Raw genomic sequence first — 24,071 nt, forward strand, 5'->3', positions numbered from 1 at the left:
GGATTTCATGCCCCTTTAACAAAAGCAAATTAAATGCATGTATTTAATTTAAGTCAGTCCGACCAGAAGCAGGGATAATAAAACATATCCCCAACAGCCCTATCCTTGTGTTCAGTCTCTCTGGCTAAGGGCATCAGATGCTGTAGATGTCTAAAACCAAATCATTAGATTGTATACTTCTATACAAATAATATTGGCCACATGTGGATGTTGTTCTCAGGGAGGGTGAGGTTTATGATTGATTGTTGTATTTAATGCATTACATTAGTCTGTCTAATAGCCTATGGGAAGACTTGTCTGCATTGTAAACTCTGATTGAAGTGTAAATGGAGGGGAACGTGGCAGACTGCCAGAATTACCTCAGTATCAGATATGTATTTTTTTAGCTCAAGTGCACATACAGTCAAACTGTTAGATTGCAGATTTTTGCCGCAGCAAGAGTGTTAGGCGTCCAGTATTTAGACACCTGGATGTCTATGTTGATAAGATCAACGGAGATATTACCCACAGGCTGTTTGCTGTCGGTGATGTTTCTACACCGTAGTGGGCGCGTAGTCAGCAGTTTCACATCAACGATGGTGACGTTCACGGCGTGTTGCTGTCGGTTACTGCGAACGCACATATCGCGGTTCACTCCCGAGTACCCAAGGTCGCACGCCTGGTGTCGTCATGAACAAAGCCCGCTTTGCCCGGTACCAATCTGTCTTTGTTAGCGATGCATTTACAACACTCGTGCGTACAAAGGGAGCCGACCGCTCCAGGGAGTGTCCTGTCAAGAGAGAGTCTCACCAGACCATGTCTCCATTTGAATTCGCCCTTCAGTAGATTAATGCAATTGTAAGGGAAGAACTCAGTGAGGGGACACTGTAACATGGTGGCACGCCGCGCAATTTCACTGACCTACAGTACATGAAGGGTTTTAAGGCCACTTAATGGTGTCCATCTTCAATGGCTTCCTCATCGATTGAGTTATTAGAACTGAGACAGTGCAAGAATTCAAAAGTACAATAATTAACCACTTAACCCATTCAGGCCTGACCTCAAAATTAAAAAATATATTCTAAATCCTCCAGTTTTCTGAAATAAATATTTTCACGATTTTTCAAAAATAGCAGACCTACAAGCTCATAGCGACACTCGGTGGCGCGCTATGAGCTTGTAGATCAGCTATTTTTCAATAGCTAAATTATAACGATGTTTATAAACACCAAAAGGGGTGCCCGCCCAAAATGGGTTAAGCCCTATACAGTACTTTGTCAAATTGTCATACGACAAATGTAGTGAGCAGCAGCTGATCTACAAGCTCACGTGTCACAATGCGTCATGTTATGAGGTTGTATTTATGTTGTTTTTGGTTCTGCCTGTAATGACATGCCCAAAATAATGATGCCACGTTGAAAGTGGTTAAGTGCTCCCAGCATGCCGTTCACCCCTACCCAGACACCCCTATGTCGTCCGACGGGTCCCGCCATGTCCGACCCCGTTCTCCACCAAACACTCCACTACGCTCTTCCATACTAGAAATGTTCTTAAATCGTCCTCTCTCTTTTAAATATTAATCTGCCGCGAGTCGCCGAATTCCGTGTCTCGGCGGAGGTATGGATGTCTTGCGGAGGTTGGCGAGGCCACAATGCACCACATTAATCTTCCCTCCCCTTCACTGTGACCGAGGGGAAAGCGTGTTCCTTTACAAGATTAAAGGCACATTCCATTTCGTAACATATGTCGCTGTTTTGTTGTTGATTTTCAGAGGTCCACTGGAGTGATGACATAAAAACACAGGCTGTGGAGGTATTAAGCCTGATTTATATTTAGTTACGCACCGGTGTTGCGCGTCGGAAATATTTTCTGTCTGCAACACGATGCACAGCTAAGTATAAATCAGGCATTAGTGTCCAGCGCTAGGATTGATGGTTGCTGCATCGAGGCTCCATTACAACCAGACCACACATCAGTGTCTACGGTTAAGAGTCGCTGATGGAATACATTTACGTTAAGCCTTGCTTTATTCATGCGTAATAAAGGTCGAAGTAGATATAATCGGTTTTCATGACCGTACAATATATTTGTAATTTAACCGTCTTCCTGCCATTGCCGAAGCCCTTCGGCAATCAAAGCCTCAATTTGATAATACACCTTGCTGCCATTGCCGTAGCCCTTCGGCAATTATACTTTTATAGTGCATATGATCGATCGAGCCATAATGCTACTCACGTTAGCCGGTTAGCTAGCAATGTTGTTAGCACTGCACTGGATCGTTCAGATTAGATCGCGGTCGCCATAAGAATCCATTCTATCCGTTTCTTTCAATCGCCTGTATCTCCTATTCCTTGTCCCAGATGGCATTTTTGGTCAAACCAGCGTTTCTTTGACGGCACAGAGCCGACGTTGTGCAGTGCTATATGTACCGGCATTGATTCGATTATGTAAACAAAGGTTGTCTTGGCAACGTAAAGCTGGCAGGGATAAGCTCACTTCCGGTTGAGGCAAAATGTGGCTTTTCAAAATAAGAGCTCAAATTAAAAGAATGCTGGCATGAATTAGGTCCTAATTTCTCAATAAATGGCAGCAGTAAAAGGGTTAAAAGACAAAGCAATGTGGTGGCGCTACTCTCGTTTCAAACTGTAGATGTGATCCTTCTATTTAGACGTGAGGACCCATTTCTGTTCAGCTGTCAGCCTTTTTGAAAAGGAATACATATTTCCTTAATCGCGAGGTAAATATCCCATGCCATTTAGATTTATATTTGCATTACATCTGATCAATTTGACATGTAATTAAAGCTGCAATCCTTAAAGGACCACTTCACCACTTTTCAACCTATCTCCATAATTGGTCCTCACCTCAATGATCATGATACAATGGCACATTTTTTTCCTACTCAGTTAAAAAAACAGGTCCACCAGTGATATCATCAATGGGGAACGATATCACTGGTGGACGGGTTTCTGAATCGGAACTGCCTATACGGCCCTCCTGCTCCTACACAGACTGGGTAGTTTATCATGAACATTAGTGAGGACCAATTATATGAAGTTTGAGTTGAAAAGTGGTGAAATGGTCCTTTTACTTAATCAAGTCTGAGTGCAGAATTTTAATGCAGAATTTTGTCCTGCTGACCCAAAGCCCAAACTACACCAAAGGGTCGAGGCGGGACGAGGCGTTGTCAGCGCTTGTCCCAGTGGTGTGGTATGTCCTGTTGCACGTCGCGACCCAAGTGATTCAACTGGTTCAATTCAATAGCCCAAACCACACCAATGGGTCGCCATGCATCTACTCGCAGGGGGTTGTCATGGCTTAATTACAGAAAGCTGTAAGATAAATTGCATTTTGAGTTTCATGCAGTACCACCACTATACATGCCTCTATTACAATTTACAATTTACAATTTAGGCATTTAGCAGACGCTCTTAATCCAGAGCGACTTACATTTAAGCAAGAACAAAGCATGGGAATACATCACATAAAAAGCATTTATCATGAAACATGCGTAAGCTAAGAAAGTAACAGTGGAATATTTATATAGTGAAACTATACATACACTATACATATAAACTATACATCTTTACTACTATGCTATATATGTGTACTATGGCGTGCTATGACTACATACAATACAATTACAGTGCTGTCTACATAACATGCTATAAGTCTGTATCAAATGCTATATAATCCAACAGAAATGCTATCTAAGGGTTTAGGGTAAGTGCTAAGGGCCATGATGGAGTCTGAAAAGGTGGGTTTTCAGGCTACGGCGGAAGATTGGGAGTGATGCTGCAGTTCTGACTGCAATGGGAAGTGCATTCCACAGTTTTGGAGCCAGAAGGGAGAAGAGTTTGGGACGTGTGGAGCGTTGTCCCGGCGTTTTTAGTGAGGGTACTTCCAGCTTCCCTGCGTTGGCTGATCTGAGTGCGCGGGAGGGTTTGTAGGGTTCAATCATACTTGTAAGATATGGGGGAGCCATACCTTTGGTTGCTTTGAATGCCAGCATCAGAGTTTTGTATTCTGTGCGGGCAGCGACCGGGAGCCAGTGGAGGGAGCGGAGCAGGGGGGAGACATGGTACAGGAAGAACATGGTACAGGTACCATGGTACAGTAGTTGAACTGCTACCAACACAGTTGTGTTGGTTATAATTAAGCAATATTACACGAGAGGGTGTGGGTTAACGTGATTATTGCCACTACAGTGATGCGGTCAGGAACGAGACGAAGTCGAGTTCCGCAAGCATGTCCCAAGAAACTAGCTAGCCTAGCCACCGAGTTTGCTAGCGCTCTGGGAGAACAGAGCAGCTGAATTCTTTGTTTTGATTAGGTGGTGAACGGTGCCGGTTCAACCCACGGCTAGAAGCCGTTTCAACCAATCAGATTGCTTCCTCGAAACGACCTGTTTGTAGAATTGCATAACATACATTCACCACTCTTTGCTTCACAGGCATCTTGTACAAAGGCAGCGGGGAGAACCAGTTCATCTCCCTCCAGCCGCCCGTCATCTCCACCGTCATGGGGAATGGGCGGCGTCGGAGCATCTCCTGCCCCAGCTGCAACGGCCAGGCCCAGGGCAACAAGCTGCTGGCGCCCGTGGCCCTGGCGTGGGGCGTCGATGGCAGCCTGTACGTCGGGGACTTCAACTACATCCGCCGCATCTACCCGTCTGGCAATGTCACCAGTGTCATGGAGCTCAGGTACAACTAGAGTGGATTTCCTTTCTCTTTCACTGCCATGGCTGAACTGCAGCACACTGCAGAGAGAAGTCAAGTCAATTAAATTCAAGCGTGCATGTGGGAGATATTCAATTTAATGTGTGTATATTATAATGTAAAATGTGTAATCTGACATAGACAGATAGGATAAGATGAATTATATCCTATTCTACGGAGCTTAATTTTGGATCTTACGTGCCATATATCATGCACAATTGCACATACTAGACTACTGCACAAACTAGGCAACCTACTTGCTAAAACATTACATTCTAAGAACACACTATACATTTTCATATTAAAAATAGAATCCAGACATTTCCGAGACATCCACACTATAGTAGAACGAGGCTCCGAATTCCAGTCACTTCCATCCTTTCCCTGCCCGCGCCAATTTTATACATACTTCCCAATCCATCTCAATAATTAGGAAAGACATCTCGTCTTCACAGTGTAATTGAGATGATTTACGCCCTCATGCCAACTTGGCCGTTCTCTGCAACGAGTCTTGTTCAGCCAATTGCCATTTTCCAAAATGTCGGACGTTGATTAAATGTACGCTGGCCAGTCGTCTTCCCTCGGACGTACACTATACCGGGCTAATCTCTAAGAGGAAATAGTTAATTAGGCCGTTCCACAAGACCTCGGCGGTTGGTGCAGTTGAGCATTGTCAAGGTCACGTGAGTGATGCTGTCTGGTTGTGTGTGTGTGAGAGAGAGGTTGTGTGGTTTTCAGGTCGGGGAGTTATCATTGTGAGTTAGTGGGGAACTGAGGTTGTTTAAGTGAGGTTGTTTTGTGAAAAGCCTGGGCATACAAAGGGAATGAGTAATGCTCATCCCCTCCCTCAGCAGTGAGGCGCCCTTGAACAAGACACTCGTACATCAGTTGCTCCATTGAAGCTGCCCCAGGCTGCTCCCAGGCACCTCCCAGGTGTGAATATGCATAACTATATAAATGAGAAGCATCTTGATGCTAGAAATTAGAGCATATACAGTTGCATGCTTAAAACACCTTCTCTGAGAGTTATCATACTGTGTAATTTGTGTGTAGCTCTGTCTAATGAATTGAAGTAATAATTACTTCATAAAATTATACGGCTGTGGGTTGTGAGCCAAATGTCCCCTTAGATCTGTTTCTTATCATGTCAGCATTAGATTTGCCAAAGCACAACCCAGAAAAGTGATGCACAGTAGGGCTTTCACTTCTGATTTTTACTAGTTGACTAGTTGTCTAGTTTACTAGTTGTTTAACCCATTCTGACCTGAGATCAGATTCATACGAGGTTTCCGCCGGACACACACTGTGTCTGATTAACCCATTCTGACCTGAGATCAGATTCTAAAAATGTCAGTCGCTCTTCGATTTTTCAAAAATAGCAGACCTACAAGCTCATATCGCGCCACTCGGTGGCGCGATATGAGCTTGTAGATCTGCTATTTTTAAATAGCTAAAGCATAACATGATGCAGACACCAAAATGGGTGCCCGTTCAGAATGGGTTAACTAGGCCTACCTATTATGTAATTTTTTTTAAATAATTGTAATAATAATAATAGTTGTACATTTAAAAACTCTGTACATTGGTGACTATAACTATAATCTAGCTGATCTTGAGGCCTACAAAAACAGGAAGAAAATGTCTTTTATTTTCTTATGTTCTTATCAACTAGTCAACTAGTACCAACAAGGTCGACTAGTGGATTTACTAGTTGACTAGTTGCTTAAAGCCCTAATGCACAGTAAATGTGAGGTTTTAGTTTGAAACAGTCTAGGTATCTTCTCCGTAGAATTGTTATCTCGAACCTGAGCTTGTTCTGCATCTTGTAATGTATGACACGACATATGTTTGGCATTTAATAATCCTGTCTGAGTGCGTAAACGTACACCCATGTCCCCACTGGTGGCAGCTTATCAGTTTAACAAAATTAAAGGAAACGTTACCTTTATTAGGATATAATGTCATTATCCGCAAGCGAGAAATGAATACACTTTTTCTTGATGAAGACTGATCTACCAATACAAACACATGCATGCCATGGGGGAAACTATTGGTACCTTACTGCTTTTATACGAAAGTGGTTCAATTTAAACTCTGAAAACAAATTCCACAAAATCCACTAGATCTTCAGCTGCAGAATTTCTGCTTACACACGCAGGATACATATTGTAGTTCCAGGTATGCAGGAGCTGAAGCGGTTTAATTGCATGGGAAGATATGTATAATGCATGCTTGTTCTGTACAACCAGAATACATGGTATTCCCAGAACCCCATGTAACTTCCGCATGAGTTGCTGCCAATGTAAAGTCTGTATTTAGATACTGACCTCAGTGGCTTGTGGCACAAGTGTCAGGATCAATAATCCAATAGGAGAGGTTGAGATGAAGTAAAAACAACAGTGGTCATGTGGGATTAGACGTCCTGGTGGGAGAAGTGTATAGTCTCGGGGGGCTTCAGGCTTAATCGACCAGGCATTATTATTGTTGCTGTTTCTTGGAACCGTTGAAAATGAGGATATTTTCCTCAATGTGTATTGTGTTTCAAATGATTTAATAAGTTAAGAGCTAATGTGTTTTTTAATCATGTATGATAATTAACTATAGGTACGTTCAGTCAAGTTTTATTTTCTTTTTTTTGCCCCATATCCAAGTACTGTCATTTCATTTGTATCTGCTGATACAGGGTCCCGACTCCCGATCCTATCTTATCATACAGCTGCAGTGCACATTGCACTCTTCAAATAAATGTATATGAAACTAATCCAATTCACAAAGGAAAATGCTTGACTCCTATCACACAAGCTTTCAGTTTTAGTCACTAAATTATCCAAAACATGTTATTTTCAAATATGACATGCTAATATTTGAATTGTTTGTCTTTGAATTAAACTATTTCGAGACATTGTTGTCACTCTACATTGAAAATGTTTATTAGATTTTATTAGATCAATACACAATGAAAACATCACGCTGTTTCCATTTCTGTCATTCTGTCTAATAAAGAATTAAATCAATCACCTCCTTTTGCTCTTCAACTAAAACGGCACATCTATAAGATCGTTTTGTAGATCTGCTATTTTTGATTGAAAAGAACCTACTCCGGGACCCCTAAAAAAAAGAAAATTATTAAAAAAAAAAATGAAAACAGTAAATGAAAAGGCACGGCCCCCTCACGTATTAGAAGGACAGTATCAGACTATCAGTCACCAGAAAAAAGGTTGGATGTTTTCGATGAATCTATCATGGTTAAAGTGGAGTTTGAAGTTATAATGGGTTTGTATAGGAAGGGGGCGGGGCAGCTAAAATTAATATCTAAAAATCTAAGACTGAGTAGATGATGAGATGACCAAAAGTCTTTTTTGAAAGTGAAATATCCCTTTAACTCACAAGCCTACAAATGCCAGAAAACCCTGATGTGCTGCTCTTTCAGAATGCTTTTCTTGGATTTTAGTGTTTCCTTTGGATTTCTTCAAGAACAAAGTCGTGACATTTTATGCTTTTGCTGAATTGAAATTGACTGAAATTTAAAATGTCAACCTGTCTTTACATCTGACACTTTTCACCTCAATTTCCTTTCCTTCTTTCACTGCTTTCCTTCCTGCCTTCCCGTAGAAATAAAGACTTTAGACACAGGTACAGTACATTGTGCACGTCTTCATATCCTCCCTGTCTCCATCTCTATTAAAATCTCTATCTTTTAATAGGAATTTGATATATTTTATCTCTATCTATTTTTTTTTATTTGTTATTTAAACCATCTGCTTTGACTCATAAAAGCTGTTGGGGTTTTATGATTCAGTTTCATTGTATTATACACACTGTAGATGTTTGACTGTGATCACCATGTTCACTTTAACGGCCTTGCTTTATCCTCTTCCAAATCCTTCCAGTATTGATCGAGGTATATCGTTAAATTTGAGTGTGTCCCGCAAAGCTCAATCTATAGCCTTAAAATTAAACTCTTTCTTTTTAAATGGATCACATTAATGTCCCCTAAGCAACTGTTCTGTAATGCATTGCATTGAGGACGGTTAATGGTTTGCTCAGTTGATGTTTAGCAAACGTTATAGCTACAATGTTATCTCATATTATATTATAACAAATATATTTATCATAGGATATGCCTCACATAATAATATTAATTAATTTGTTTTTGCGTTCCGATACTGCGGTATGTAGTCTGACATTGTCTGTGTGTCTGCGTGTGTGAAATGTATGACACACATGGCTTCAGTCAACCAACAAAGCTAACAAGACGTTCTCTTTTGTGTGGAAACCTTTACTTTTTTTTACTTTTAACCTTTTATAATACAGAAGCAAAATACCTGGATGTCCATGTGAATCCTTTTGGTAGGGCTGCACCCAACCCCTCATTCCGAGTTGAATCCGAATCAACTAACCTACTACTTCAACCAATTGATGATTAAACTGAGAGACTGTCAGTCGACTGTGACTGACTGATGATTCCAATCATGGACTTGTAGTGGCCTACACAGGCAGTCGGGCTGCACGTGCCATATGTGCTCTGTTTGCAATTTCCTTCCGACGGTACTGAATGACTGAGTGGACCTTTAATACATTCAAAATGTCTTGTTTTACTGAGTATGATGAGTGCATGGACAAAATAAGATCCTGTACTATAATTGGCTGAACGGAACGTGCATAGTCAATTTGAAGGCAAACGTTTGTGTCCAGCTGATATGTAATATCAAATAGTATATATTTATCTAGTAGTATCTTACACACTCAGTAAGATACAGACCCCCTTTTTCTCTCTTCCTCGCTTTCTCTCTTTCTAGCTTTCTCTGTTTCTCTGCCATGGAGAATACTTAAATCTTAATACAGTTTTCATATTGATAAAAATAGAAATTCAAATTTCAACTCCCTAAACGTTTATTATCCATTTGAATGTCATAATTTCCCTTTCTGTATGAAGGGGAAAACAGTATGATACAATTTAATTGAGCTCCATTTTATTCAAACTAAATTAATTAACCAGACATGGCAAGATTTCCCACCAAACGGTGGAGAGGTTGTCATTGTAATTCTTCTTCTTCTTCTTCTTCTTCTTCTTCTTCTTCTTCTTCTTCTTCTTCTTCTTCTTCTTCTTCTTCTTCTTCTTCTTCTTCTTCTTCTTCTTCTTCTTCTTCTTCTTCTTCTTCTTCTTCTTCTTCTTCTTCTTCTTCTTCTTCTTCTTCTTCTTCTTCTTCTTCTTCTTCTTCTTCTTCTTCTTCCCTCCCTGCATCACACATTTTACATTATACATTTCATCATCCGTTTTGACAATTTCACATGCGGCTGTCGATGTGTTTTTTTTTAAACAACACAGTGAATATCTGCATTGACAGACACAACCACTCTTTTTCCCTGTATAACCACAGTAACAACCCTGCACACCGTTACTACCTGGCCACTGACCCAGTGACCGGTCTGTTGTACGTGTCCGACACCAATTCCCGGAGGCTCTACCGACCGAAGTCCCTGACCGGAACCAAGGACCTGCAGACCAACGCGGAGGTGGTGGCCGGGACCGGGGAGCACTGCCTCCCGTTTGACGAGAACCACTGTGGGGACGGAGGCAAGGCCACCGAGGCCTCCCTCACTGGACCCAAAGGTATAACTCCCCCCCATGACTCAATGCACTCACTGGACTCAGATGTATGGGGTTGTGTTGAATTAATTCATTCATTAACGGTCGATTAACCCATTTAGAGTTAAAAAAACATTCACTTTGAAAGAATATATATATTCAAAGATTTGCGCCGCATTTTTACGATAAAAAATAAATAAATAGCAGACCTGCAAGCTCGTAGCGCGCCACTCGGTGGCGCGCTATGAGCTTGTAGATCTGCTATTTTTCAATAGCTAAATTGTAACATAATGTTTAAAACACCAAAAGGGGTTCCCGCCCCAAAATGGGTTCAAACTAAATCCAACCAGTGTGACTTTGAATGTAATGAACAAGAAGCAGTAACACCGGCTCAATAACTGCGCTCAAGGCCACATTATACTTTAAACTATTGCATATCCACGAGGAACCGCTAGACACATTTTAGGTGATTCTGTGATACTGTCTACCGTTTTTCCTAGTCCCTCAACTCTGAGCAAACTTGACCCCCTGTTTCATGCTGCATTGAGGTTTCTAACAAACTCCCCCTATATGACTCATCACTGTACGCCCTAGTAGTGGGTTGGTACTCCTTAACGTCTCGCAGGTTGCTACATTGGTATATTCTCACTTATAAAGCAATTCTTGGTAAATCTCCCACTTTACATTTGTTCTAAATTTGAACTTGTCCAAAACTCTCTCAACCTCAGATTGGCTGCGCTATGTCGTGCCCCCAACAAAATCTGAGGCTAGAAAAAAATGGCTTGCTTTTTTTGGACCCTGGTGTTGGAATGACCTACAGACTAGACTCAAACTGGCTTCTGTAATTCCCCTAGTGAGCTTTAAAAGAATTGCCATGGGCACACTTCCCAAACATTGCTCTTTGCTTTGACATATAGCAAATGTTGGTTCTGTTCCTTTTAAGTTTATTAGCAAATTCCGTTGCTTAGTTTTTTTTAGATTAGCCTTTATTACGTTGCGTTATTAGACGTTCCTGTTCTCCCTTTGAGCTTCTTCGGTAGTGGGTACTGTATTTATGTTGTTATTGTCTTGTATTTATTGTTACTACTGGCAGAGCTGTGTCACTTATTTTTTAGCCTCTTTACTGGTTAAATAAAGGTTAAATAAATAAATTAAATAAATTAAATTACTTCACTGGCTCATGTTCGTTAAAATCTGCTTAAATTCTTGGAGAGAAATTGACAGTCAGAAGAAATTAAAGTGTGTGCTGGCAGAAGTGTACAGCAAGTAACTGTGACAGATTTCGATTTGCAGTGCTCATGTGAGATACACAACTCTAGCTATCTGCTATCCACGGAACCTCGTAATGGACCGTCACAATGACAGAATCAGACGTGGTTTGTTTTTCATCAGTCGCTGCCAGCACTGAATGCCAATTGTCTTTGCTCAGCCTCTGCTGGGGGCTTGAAAGGTTTCAATGGCGGGGCGGAGGCGAGAACATATAGAGCAGATGGCTCCATTTTCTTCTCCCTCCAGGCTTCAAACGTTTTATGCTTGAACTCTGCTCAAAATGTGACTCTTCAAATGTCTGAGAATCTTCGACTGTCAAAAGCTTCTCCAGGATTCACAGCAGGATCACTATAGGGGGCCATCAATGTTTCAGCGGGTAGCAACCTGGTCAAACCAAACTACTCAACTTTAACCAGACGAACCCAGGCATCCCTTTTCTGAAGCGTACATTCGGCTAATATAGCAAGTTCACTGTTCACAGCGTATAGATTGGCTATTTTCGGTGAAGTACTATATATAGGATTTAAGTAGTTCTTTCTCATTCAAGTCATACTCTAGAGATAAAGCCAGGATATAAGATTGATGTTTAACCTTAATGTAACCATAATGGATGCGATACAACCAGCTTCCTGAGATAAGTGTTTTTAATTGTTTAGAATTTGCTTTAAAATCACAGCAGTGTGTTATAGGACCATGCGGTTGGTCCGACATCTTTAGCCCATTGACTATGGCTCACTGTAAATAATATACACACCGGAATCTCACCAGGCAAATCAAGGAAGTCATCAGTGATTTTAGTGCAGTATGACAGTCAATGTGCAGAGACTTGAAGCGTTCTGACATAATGACTGTATTGCACTGGTTATGTGTTTAACCCATGTAGACATGAGTTAAAAACATTCATTTTGAAAGAATATATATTCAAAGATTTGCGCCACATTTTTACGAATTTTTTAAAAATAGCAGACCTACGAGCTCGTAGCGCGCCACTCGGTGGCGCGCTATGAGCTTGTAGGTCTGCTATTTTTCAATAGCTAAATTATAACATAATGTTTAAAGCACCAAAAGAAGATTGAAAAGTCTAGTGGCCCAGAGGAAAAGCGGCTCCATGACGTACACTCGTACAGTATAGTCAACGTCAAATCAATTATTCAATGTGGTCAGTAACGTTTTAACTTATTATGGGGAGCCTGCAAAATAAAATGAAGCCGTTAACGGGAAAAAATTTGTGTATGTTGATATATGACATAAGCTGTGAATAAGCAATGTATTAAGTGCGGTAATGTCCCAATTTGTTTCTCGGCGGCAGGGAGAGGAAGCATGCCAAGGTTTAAATGAATTCCCAATCTCGCTGGTTTCAGACAGCACAGTGACATGGAGAGAGAGAGAGAAAGAGACACAGAGAGAGAGAGAGAGAGAGAGAGAGAGAGACAGAGACAAAGACAGAGAGAGAGAGAGACAGAGAGGGATATGGGGCTGACACGGCCTGCTAATGTTTTCCCACCATGTGGGACAAGTCGACAGCAGGAAACTCAGCCCTCGGATCACCTGCAACCCTCTGAACCTCCTGATCCCATGCAACAACACTCAGTCAGTCAGACAATTTAATACTCTTCGCAGTGCCCACGTCGCCATGGCAACCAACGCTTGTTACTCACCACTTTTCACACACAAAATGGTCTGATGCTGTCATTTCCTCCCTGGTGTTCATCCATTCCTACAAACAGAACAGACAGATTGTGGATGATTGCAGGCACCAAACAAAATGTCCTGACAAACGCGCCACTCGATGGCACACACGGGCACGGCTACCCGGGTCTGTTTTTAGACCTCGGGAATGGGCGGGGCAAGGGGTGGAGGGTGGGGGGGGGGGGGTTAGATAAAGAGAGCCAGGCGGAAACACTCGTATACCGCATGAATACAGCCTTTCCCACTTTCTATCCGAGAAATTATTTAATAGCAGAAAAGCAGCCCCGTCAATTATTGATGGCTGCGCTTTTTTCAGTGACCTGAATAATAGGAAGGCAAACTCGACACATGTATCCGTCGTGTTTCGTCCTCGGAGTCATGTGAGTGGTGGCGAGATGCGGCATCGGTCGCATGCACCTCCGTTCTCACTTTACCTTTCTCACCCCCCCCCCCCCCCCCCCCCCTCTTACGTTCCCCCCTTCCACCTCTGGTCTTCAACAGGCATCGCTTTGGACAAGAATGGCTTGATTTACTTCGTAGACGGAACGACCATCCGGAAGGTGGATCAAAACGGCATCATTTCCACTTTCCTCGGCTCCAACGACCTCACGTCTGCCCGCCCCCTCACCTGTGACAGCAGCATGGACATCAATCAGGTGATTGAAGTGCCACATGTATAGCTCACATGTCACAATTCAATTCAATGTGATTGTAATTATGGTGCCAAATCACAACAAGTTGTCTCAAGGCACTTAACATGTAGCACAGTGCCAGCGAGTGGCTTACTTTCAAATATATAGTATACAGTGTTTGTTACTAGTCCTTACCCGTTCTGAATATATGAACAGCAAATGATGTTCAGTGTGGGTAATGCGATGTAATTGATTTTCCTATGCAAGGCAATAGGAAAAAAATATTCACTAATAGTAGGCCTATATAAATTAAACCTTTCATTCGCAAATAAATGCTGTAGTACAATCATAAGTACACCATTGATGTGTGATTTGTTGGCAATATTCTGCATAGAAATGAAGTTATTGAATATTTTCACTTTCGTTGTTGCACTTTGTAGACGGTCCCTAACCGATTGGAGGTTGGCTGTTTGGGCTTCAAATGAAGTTGTCGTTTGTTCTTTATCTAGTCAGGATAAGAATGAGATGTTTTTTTGTGATTTAGGCATGTTTTGTTCCTGAGCTATTGAGGCCGGAAGAGCGAATGTGTTGCCATCTCTTGCCATCTTTACTCAAGTGGTGTCGACAGGCAGCCAAACTTTGGTCATTGCATCTGTCTGTCTGTATGTATTTTATCATTGAATTGTACCGACGGCACATGTCTTCCCCTTCCATGGAGTAGTGGATGGTATTATTATTATTAATGTTATGACTGGCCATGCTGTTCATTGTTTGAAGTTATTATATGAAGTGACATTCCAACATCGCATTGCAATGCAAAGTGGTTAAATAACTGTAGTAGGCTATGCACTGTGTGTAGCAGCTGCCTGTCTGCCGCCCACAATGCCTGTGCTGTTTTTCCCCGCGTTTGGTTTGAAGGTGTCAAAATAACAGTGGCGCCCGTGACAGATCTGTAACCTCGCGTCGTCAGTGGCCAGGCGTTTCACCCGCGTTTGGTTTGAAGTTATGATATGGAGTGACGTTCCAACATCACATAGCGCAGTTGTTAAATAATAACTGTAGTATGCGCCTGGCCGATGCCAGCTCTGTTGATGCGGAGAGAGACAGAATTTTGTAGTGAAAAGCAAGAGAGAAGAGAGAGAGAGAGGCGTCGTCAGTCCTGTGTGTCAGTGTCGGGTGTCGAGCGTGTATGTAGTATAGCCGTGTCGGGAGGTTTCCCGGTGTGGTTCAGCAGAGCACTGTAACCAAAAGGGGAGGTGCCGGTGCGTGGGGAAGGCAAGGGGAATGTTGCGCAGAAAACTGTGACCATACATACATTAATCTGTGTCCCTCCCAACATGTATTTCACTGGTGCCACGTGATCTGTAAGGAAGTGTAAGGCTACAGACAGAAGGACAGACAGAATGACTGACAGACATTTTTCGGTGCTTTTATAGATAGATACTGTAGTACGAGGTTCATAGTGGGTAATCTCTCTGAGCCCAATTTAAGACGCACAGGACAGTAGACTATACATTATTAGGCACACACAACACCCATTCTAATAGTAAACCATAAAATAGACACAACATTCATTCAGACAGTAGACACCTGTGACTACTGGGTTTTGTGGATTCCAGGTGATTGCGGAGTGTCAACAAAATGTTTAAGAATTCACGTTGAAGTTTGGGACATTTGCTGGTGTTATTTTAATGCAGACTCGCCTACAACTCTCAACTCTGGAATAACCCTCACTTAATCTCACCGACAAGAAACCAACAGGAATCATCACAAGTTTCAAACTCACAGCACTTATATGAAGACATCATAGCATGTCTATGGAATGCTCCGGTGTGATTGACATGAGATCCCTGATATAGCTAACAAATATTCTTGTGTTTGTGGAATGGTCATGCATAATGGAGAAGTGCTTGTCAGGAGGAGGGGGTGGACAGCCAGTGGGGAAAAGGTATACGTTCTCTTTTCTAAATCAACAAACAGGCGCATTTTCCAGTGTCTTTTGAAAAGTTCGATGTTAGAAATAGCGGTGTGATTTGTGGGAGAGAAAGAGGGTGGGGAACTCATACAGAGTGTTTTTTGAAGAGATGAGTTTTCAGGTTATGGCAGAAGATAGATAAAAATAAAAATAATTTATCTCTGCATTGTGGAGCCTGTTTTGAAGTGGCTGCCACTGCCACTGTTATAGTCTAATCTGTTTCCTCATTTGAAATTCTAATGACCTCAGCCAAGGATGTTTGTAGGTGTGCTGTAATATTCTGGGGTTAAGGCACTGTTTCCCAAACAGTGGGTCGGAACCCATTTGTGTGTCACGGACCAATTTTGTATGGGTCACGGCTTGAGTAAAAATCACGTTTTCTTTTCCATGCAATGAAGTACTATATAATATAAAAGACCAGCTTGAACCACATGAATGTCCCTATGCTGGACATAATAGGGAATATTCTGTGAAAATAGCCAAACATACACACTGACACTGTAATGACAACGGAGCTACCAGTTTTGTCCCCTAAACGACTACTAAAATGAATCGATAGATTACTAAAATTAGTCATACAGTATGACTTTAAATACTGTATGATTATCTGAATTTACCTGACTTTTCTATAACTAGTGGTTCGAGCCAACAGGCACCGCACTCCCTCGTGTCCTTGCCACTGCGTTTGAAGTCGGTCAGTCCCATATTTTTTTATTCCTTTCTTTTCTTCCTGTGAAGCACATTGAACTGCACTTTTTGTCTGAATTGTGCTATATAAATAAAGCTTGATTGATTGATTGATTGATTATATGCACATTATGGGCATAACGGTCGGATCTCTGTATCAGTCAGTCCCTTTTATGCCCATATGGAGATCGCCGATATCAACAGTATACGCCCATACTGAATATGGGCATGCATGCCCCCTTTTGTGCCCATACTGTACGCCCAAATATGGAGTGCATTTCCCTTTACCCACTTACGTGGGCAATAATAACCAACCAATAAACCACTGTAAACATCACAATAGCAATATTGAGGTATTTGAATATTGTAATATTCAATTGCCTTGCCCAGCCCTAATTGACATCATGGCCCTTTTGGGCCTTGTTTGGTATTATGAGGGTGGTAAACTTTAATGTTAATCAGCAGATTTGCCACAGCTGTGGATTTGGTACAGCTGAGTGAGCTAACGCTACTTAACAGATTTAAAAAATCACTCTGCATGCCCTATCCAGCCAACAACGTGGTTCTCCAATTAAAGCGGCAGATAGGGTCGTAATATATATTTTATCTGGCCAGTTGGATATACAGCGTGGCTGTCATTAGTCAAACTTCCACATTGCCATTACAGAATATTTCTCACACACTCACATTAATACCACCACATCACAGTTCTATAGGGAATCATGGCTCTGACATGACATTAATGTTATCTCCCGTTGTGGAACTCTGAGACAACGTTGCGTTTCCCCCACTTTGAAAACCTGTGAACTATAACTAGAAGCCCACCGGTCAGTAGTCAGTATACCAAGCGGCCAGTAGTCAGTATACCAAGCGGTCAGTAGTCAGTATACCAAGCGGCCAGTAGTCAGTATACCAAGCGGTCAGTAGTCAGTATACCAAGCGGTCAGTAGTCAGTATACCAAGCGGTCAGTAGTCAGTATACCAAGCGGTCAGTAGTCAGTATACCAACGGTCAGTAGTCAGTATACCAAGCGGTCAGTAGTCAGTATACCAACGGTCAGTAGTCAGTATACCAAGCGCAATAAGATGAGTTTGTTCCACAGCAGAGGCATGCCAGGCTCCTCCCCGTCCTCTTCCTGAATTTATCTGCCCCGTCCTTCCCATTACCGTCACCCTCCTCAGACCTGGCACCCCCCAGGAATAATGACGAAGAAAATAAAAGCCAAGAAAAAGCTTTCATGAGATTAAAATGAATGTGTTTGTGGCACATCATATAATAATCAGGTTCTCTCTGTGGGAGGAGAATTTTTAAAAGTGCCCTGGGCTGTTGAGAATGAGATTGGAACAGGATCGGAGGGCTCTTTACCTCCGTGCCCCATGAGCTCCATCACACATGACCTTGGGCTTTCTCATTAGTTTTATCTTTAACCGCTTTACATTTTAGACGTTTAGCTGACGCTCTTGTCCGGAGGGACTTACAAGTGCAATTGTAGGATAAGTTTTAAACTGCTTAGATCACCAACTTTACAAGCCACCCAGCAGTGCCAAGTCAAAGGGTGAAACAAGCCGCAGTGCCTAGACAGCAGATGTACCAAACGTTTCCATTTCATGTATGATAGCGGAAGACATTATGCACGCACATACGTACATACATGTATACATTGTTTTAGGAAAATGCAAGACAATCTGTGTTTTCAGTGCACGGAGGCGAGAGAGAGAGAGACTGAGACTGACTGTATGTGATGTTCTGGGAGGTCAGCAGAACGCTGCGATGCCCGCTGAATAATATGAGAGCAACGCATTTGTAATGTCACAGAAGAATATTGTTCATTAGGCAGATGTTCTGCTAGGAGCCAGTGAAGACCAGACTGAAAGACCCTGGGGCAACAGACTACAGAATAAAGACCTGTCATGGAGTGTCTGATAAGACGCTAGTACTCTACCGACCAGTACTAACTACACTCGTGCATGCTACATAAGAGACAGCATAGCAAAAAGAGGGATTGTTAGATTTATTATCATGACCAAACATTCTGGAGACTCCCAAGTGCACTCTAGTCTAATGTTTAATATATTTTTTTAATTGACCATAGACTTATTAAGATACCTGTCACTGTGAAGCATATCACATAATTAATTTGTTCATAATCCAAATGAAATGGCAAATACAAGAAGAAAATAAATAAATAAGAGAAATGCTTTTTAATCTTCAGGTAGTTTCTTTTGTCATTTTCTTTTAGACAAAAATAAATGCAAAATTTACGTTTACATTTAATTCAACAGATGTGCTGGATGTGATGGATGGACGTGATGGATTGAAGACAGACAAAAAGGCTATTATAGTTTCACATAATAATTTTCCTTTACAAAACCAAGAAAGTTACTAAAGACTAAATGCTTCTCACTCACAAACACAAAGTGACGGAGGCATTATGCGGAAATGGTAGGACCACTTGGGGGTGGGCAGGACCACCTCGGATGCCTCTTGAGGTCATTTTTGACAAGATAGATTCAGATTATGACAGAACACACTGTCCTTTGTCACGGCAGAATGTCACGGCAGATTAACTAATCTAAATGTTTCATGTTGCAGGTTATCTTGGAGTGGCCCACTGACCTCTCCTTCAGCCCCATGGACAACTCTCTCTACGTCTTGGACAACAACATTGTCCTGCGCATCACCGAGAACGGCCAGGTGAGCATCGCGGCCGGGCGCCCGGTCCACTGCCCGCTGGCTGGAATGGACCACGGCATAGCGGGAGGTCAACGGGCGCTGCTGACGCCTCTGGAGTCGGCCGTCGCCATCGCCGTGTCGTACCACGGAGCCTTCTATGTCGCCGAGACGGACGAGCGGAAGATGAGCCGCATCCGGATGGTGTCTGCGGACGGCGAGATCACCCACATGGCCGGCACCCTGTCCGACTGCGACTGCAAGAACGACGCCAACTGCGACTGCTACCAGACGGGGGACGGGTACGCCAAGGACGCCCGGCTCAACGCCCCGTCCTCCCTGGTGGCCGGCCCCGACGGGGCGCTGTACGTGGCGGACCTGGGGAACATCCGCATCCGGGCCATCTCCAGGAACGGGCCGACGGTGACCACGTCGGGGTCCAGCCCGCAGTACGAGGTCGCCTCCCCCGACGCCCAGGAACTGTACGTGTTTGACGTCAACGGAACGCACCAGCACACGTCCAGCCTGCTCACGGGAGACTTCAAGTACACGTTCGGCTACAGCGCCGAGAACGACGTCACGGCGGTGACGGACAGCAGCGGCAACACCCTGCGGATCCGCAGGGACACCAATCGCATGCCGGTCCGCATCGTCGCCCCGGACAACCAGGTGATCTGGATGAGCATGGGGACCAATGGGGGCCTGAAGACCCTGACCGCCCAGGGGCAGGAACTGGCGCTCCTCACCTACCACGGTAACAACGGCCTGCTTGCAACCAAGACCTCGGAGATTGGCTGGACAACATTCTATGAGTGAGTACATTGAGTTAATATACAAGTAAGACGCGCAAACGCGTGAAGCGAACGCAGCTCGTGTGTGTGTGGTTGTGTGTGTGTGTGCTACAGCTGCGCCCTGTGTGTGTGTGTGTGTGTGTGTGTGTGTGTGTGCGTGCGTGCGTGCGTGCCACAGCTGCGCCCTCTGGTGGCGGGCCGGTGGTGTAACAGCGTGACACCACACAGCGTGACACACACACAGACACTCAGCCCCTGCTGTCATAGTAAGTGGCTCACTGCGTTCGCAATTAGTTTAGAGTTTCTCAAACTTTTAAATGTCATGAACCCCCCCCGTAACTCAGAGTTACAGACCTGTAAGGGTCCATTTGGAACCCCTTCAAGGAACCCTGAGGATCTTCAGATACCAACTTTGAGAACCGTAATATATTTATACTATGTTTATATACACTGATTTAAAAAAGAAACAAAAACCATCCCAATAGTCTTTCAAAATATAATAATAAAAGAAAGAAAGTAACTGATTCAGTTCAATTCATACTTCCTCACACCTGTCGCTTGACTGAATTTACTTTGAGTTTTTTCAGCTGTAAATGAAAATGTTGAAAGGTGACAAAGTCGGAATTAGCCTTCATTGTGTAGGACCTAAGGAGCTTGTCACACTCCACTGAACTGGATTACACTGCATTTCAATTTAATATTTTATCAGAGAGATGTAAAACATTTATCTGGATGGATCCAGCACCAAAGATTGATTTAATCTTATAAGTTAGTTAGTTCAGATCAAACGGACTTCATTCTAGTGAGTGGCATTGTGACTCACAACCTCAGCCTGAAGGTTATGTCCCACAAATCATAGAGAATGCCCTTTGGCTTATAGTGCTTACGATGTTAGCTTTCCACACCGGTGACCCGGGTTCAAATACTGGGTGTTCCACATGCCGAAACAAACTGTCCACTTTTTGCAAGCATGTACAATTGAATAAACCAGTGATTCCCAACCTTTTCTGAATCAGGGCCCCACTTGGAACTCTGGAAAGTGCAGCCCTCTCACTGGCTGTGGTTGTGGTCAGATGGGTGGGCGTGCATGCATTTCAGAGGGTTTCATTTATTTGCGTTCCGGCTTCGATCAGTGGAACTAACATTAAGTTAATTTATCGCTCTCACAAAGTAACTCCTTTTTTTCAATGTTGTAAAGAATTTACTTTTTAACATAATTATATATTTTTTTTTAATTGATATATTGTTGTTGTTATATTATCATTAAAATGAAAGTGTTTTGCCAATTAGTTGGGCCACTTGCAATATCCTCATGGTGATTCTCATCAGAATAATAAACTCTAAATTGATATTTAAAACCAATAATATAACGTTATGGCATGTCCTTCATGGTTGCTTGAAGGAGAACCTGGAGTTGAGCTTCCAGTTGTAGGTTTTATTTAATGAACTTCCACTTTAGTCCGGCACTTGACTGTCAACCTATTTAGACAGCTATATTTTGCAGTATCAGGTGAATAAAACTTGGAAGTGAAAAAACTGTGTGTGATGTGTGCTTGTGTGTGTACGTATGCATGAGTGTAAGAGTGCGTGAGTGCGTGTGTGCGTGCGTGCGTCTGTTTCCCATAGCCCAGGACCAGTTGAGTCTATAATTGCTGTCCTTACTTACCTGCCTACTGCTTTAGGGTGCACAATTAATTGAAACCTAATTAAAAAGAAATTGCCTCCCATCTGTAAAATGAGCCCTGTTAGGTCTGTAATAACCCAAAGGGATGCCTCAATTATGCAGTATTTTATTAAACCTATATCTTATAATATCCATTAATTTTCCAGAGGTCAGGTGGCTGCAGTGAAGAGACATAAAGTCCTAGTTATTTCATATGGAATTGATTTGCATACATTCAATTAAATAAATAAATAAACAAATAAAATGTCTGGAATGTCATCTGGATATACAGTAGTTCAGTTTGAGGCTGTGATGTAACATTAAGAATAATTATAAATGACATCCACAGTAGCGACTGCAACAGCCCCCAGTCAATGACACTGAAATTACACATCAATCATCCAAATTGAATTAATGTAAAATGTATATGACCGTCACAAGTGTGTGTGTTTTTAATCTAGAAATTGACAGCTGATGACACACTGAATTCTCCCTCAGCCTGCGTTTGATGAACACTGCTTTGATATGGCAAGCCTCATCAGGCAATCTCTAAATTGGGAACATTCTCTTTCTTTTCCGAGTGATAATTGACATTTGACATTCGAATTACAGGAAAAGAGAACGGTCTTGTTCACTAGGTCTAAAGAGTGGTGATAATTGAATGTCCTGTCTTCTCTCCTCTTGCACCTCACAGCTACGACAGTGATGGGAGGCTAATGAATGTGACCTTCCCTACCGGCATGGTGAATAACTTGTACACAGACTTATACAGTGCTCTGACCGTGGACATCGAGAGCTCGCTGAGCGAGGAGGAGATCAGCATAACCACCAACACCTCAACCATCCGTGCCTTCTACACCCTGGCTCAGGGTAGGACGCACACAGACACACACACACACACTCACACACACACACACACTCACACACACACACACACACACACACACACACACACACACACACACACACACACACACACACACACACACACACACACACACACACACACACACACCTTGTTCTTCACTGCATGCTTGTTGAACTACGGCTCCACTGTGATAGTGACTATTCTCAGCCTTCAGATGTTTGCAATGGTCTGAAGTCTCTGAACTAATAACATAACTAACTACTAATTTTGTTCTTCAGTATAACAATAATAGCACTGAGGCTCCCATGTCTAGGACATCATGTGACAGACTACGGCTTGCCTCCTACCATGTCATATAGTGTGCAATATAAGGATAGATAGACATTTTGGGAATTTAAGATAACCACTTGACAACATGCTGCAGAAGGATTCAGATGCTGTGTGACTCCACAGGCACAAGCTTTTATTTGAGCTGCCATCTCTAAAGTGGTTATATGTAATGTTCTTGTGGGGTCGTCGCGACTCGTCGGGGCAGTGAGGTTAAATCGTGCAGCACTGCGGTGCCTGACAGACGACGGCATTGATGATGACTAAAGGTAGAAGCAGCGTATCGGTGTCTACTTCTTTCTGTGGGGCTCACGTTTAGATGTGCCCATTTTCCTTCTATAGACTATAGGGCTTAACGGGCTGTCACAATCGTTTTAGTTGACGGTGAATTGTCATTATGTACAAATAATTGCGGAATAATGATTTAATTGTGTTTTTGACATTGACCATTGGAACATACAGTGAATAAATAGAAAACCTTTGCGTATTATTAGTCTTTTCTAAACACAAATTGTGCAGCACTATGTAATGTCCCTCTTCTACCTGCTTACCTGATTCGTTTCCTGCTCAAGTGCTTAAATGAAAAATGTATCCATTCAAAAAGTTACATAGTGAGGACTTAAATATACAAAGAAATGACTTAAATGAATAATGAATACAGGGAGGTCTAGTGGGGTAGAAGTGTGGAAACAAGCCCGGCCTTTGATCCAGGCGGGACAGTTCTCCACCCAGGAAAATAATAAGATGAAATAAAGTCTCTGGTGGGTGCCCAGGTGTCCCTCCCCATTGAACAAATAAACATACACTTTACACCCCTTTTCTGTTCCCCACAACAACAATGTTTCATCTGCTGCACTGCCTGCTTTAAGTGGTGGATATTGTGACACACTTGATTAACAGGCAACCCCCCGCAAAAAAGCTGTGTTGTAGTATTCCTCCTCCTCCGAGCGCGAAATGGAAAGCCTGTTGTGGGTAAATAACAGCCTCACTGCCTGGATTTATCTCGTTTTTGGTCAAAACAAGCTTTTTTTTAACAGCCCAAACTAAATAAACAAACAATGATCGGATTTATAAAACGTATTTTCCGGGTGGAATAAAGACGTGTCCACATGGCTTTTTGAGCGGTGCAACCACTCCAAGGAACAGCAATGTCTGTGTTCACCCACCTATGTGTTGGTTCACCCACACCAGTTTATGACTATGAGTACCAGTA

At 42.6% G+C, this 24,071-nt stretch overlaps 1 protein-coding gene across 1 annotated transcript in view; it reads left to right on the forward strand.

Annotated features, from left to right (window-relative positions):
• Positions 1-24,071, forward strand: part of LOC310873555 (teneurin-3) — a 244,046-nt gene that overhangs the window by 205,633 nt on the left and 14,342 nt on the right. The window contains exons 18-23 of the mRNA XM_083786011.1: positions 4,433-4,682; positions 8,310-8,330; positions 10,079-10,311; positions 13,747-13,901; positions 19,132-20,021; positions 22,358-22,533. Of these exons, the coding sequence (XP_083642137.1) occupies positions 4,433-4,682; positions 8,310-8,330; positions 10,079-10,311; positions 13,747-13,901; positions 19,132-20,021; positions 22,358-22,533 (1,725 nt within the window). The remainder of the gene's footprint in view (positions 1-4,432; positions 4,683-8,309; positions 8,331-10,078; positions 10,312-13,746; positions 13,902-19,131; positions 20,022-22,357; positions 22,534-24,071) is intronic.

Source organism: Protomyctophum parallelum (assembly GCF_964188405.1).
Source record: "Protomyctophum parallelum genome assembly, chromosome: 16".
Lineage (NCBI taxonomy): Eukaryota > Metazoa > Chordata > Actinopteri > Myctophiformes > Myctophidae > Protomyctophum > Protomyctophum parallelum.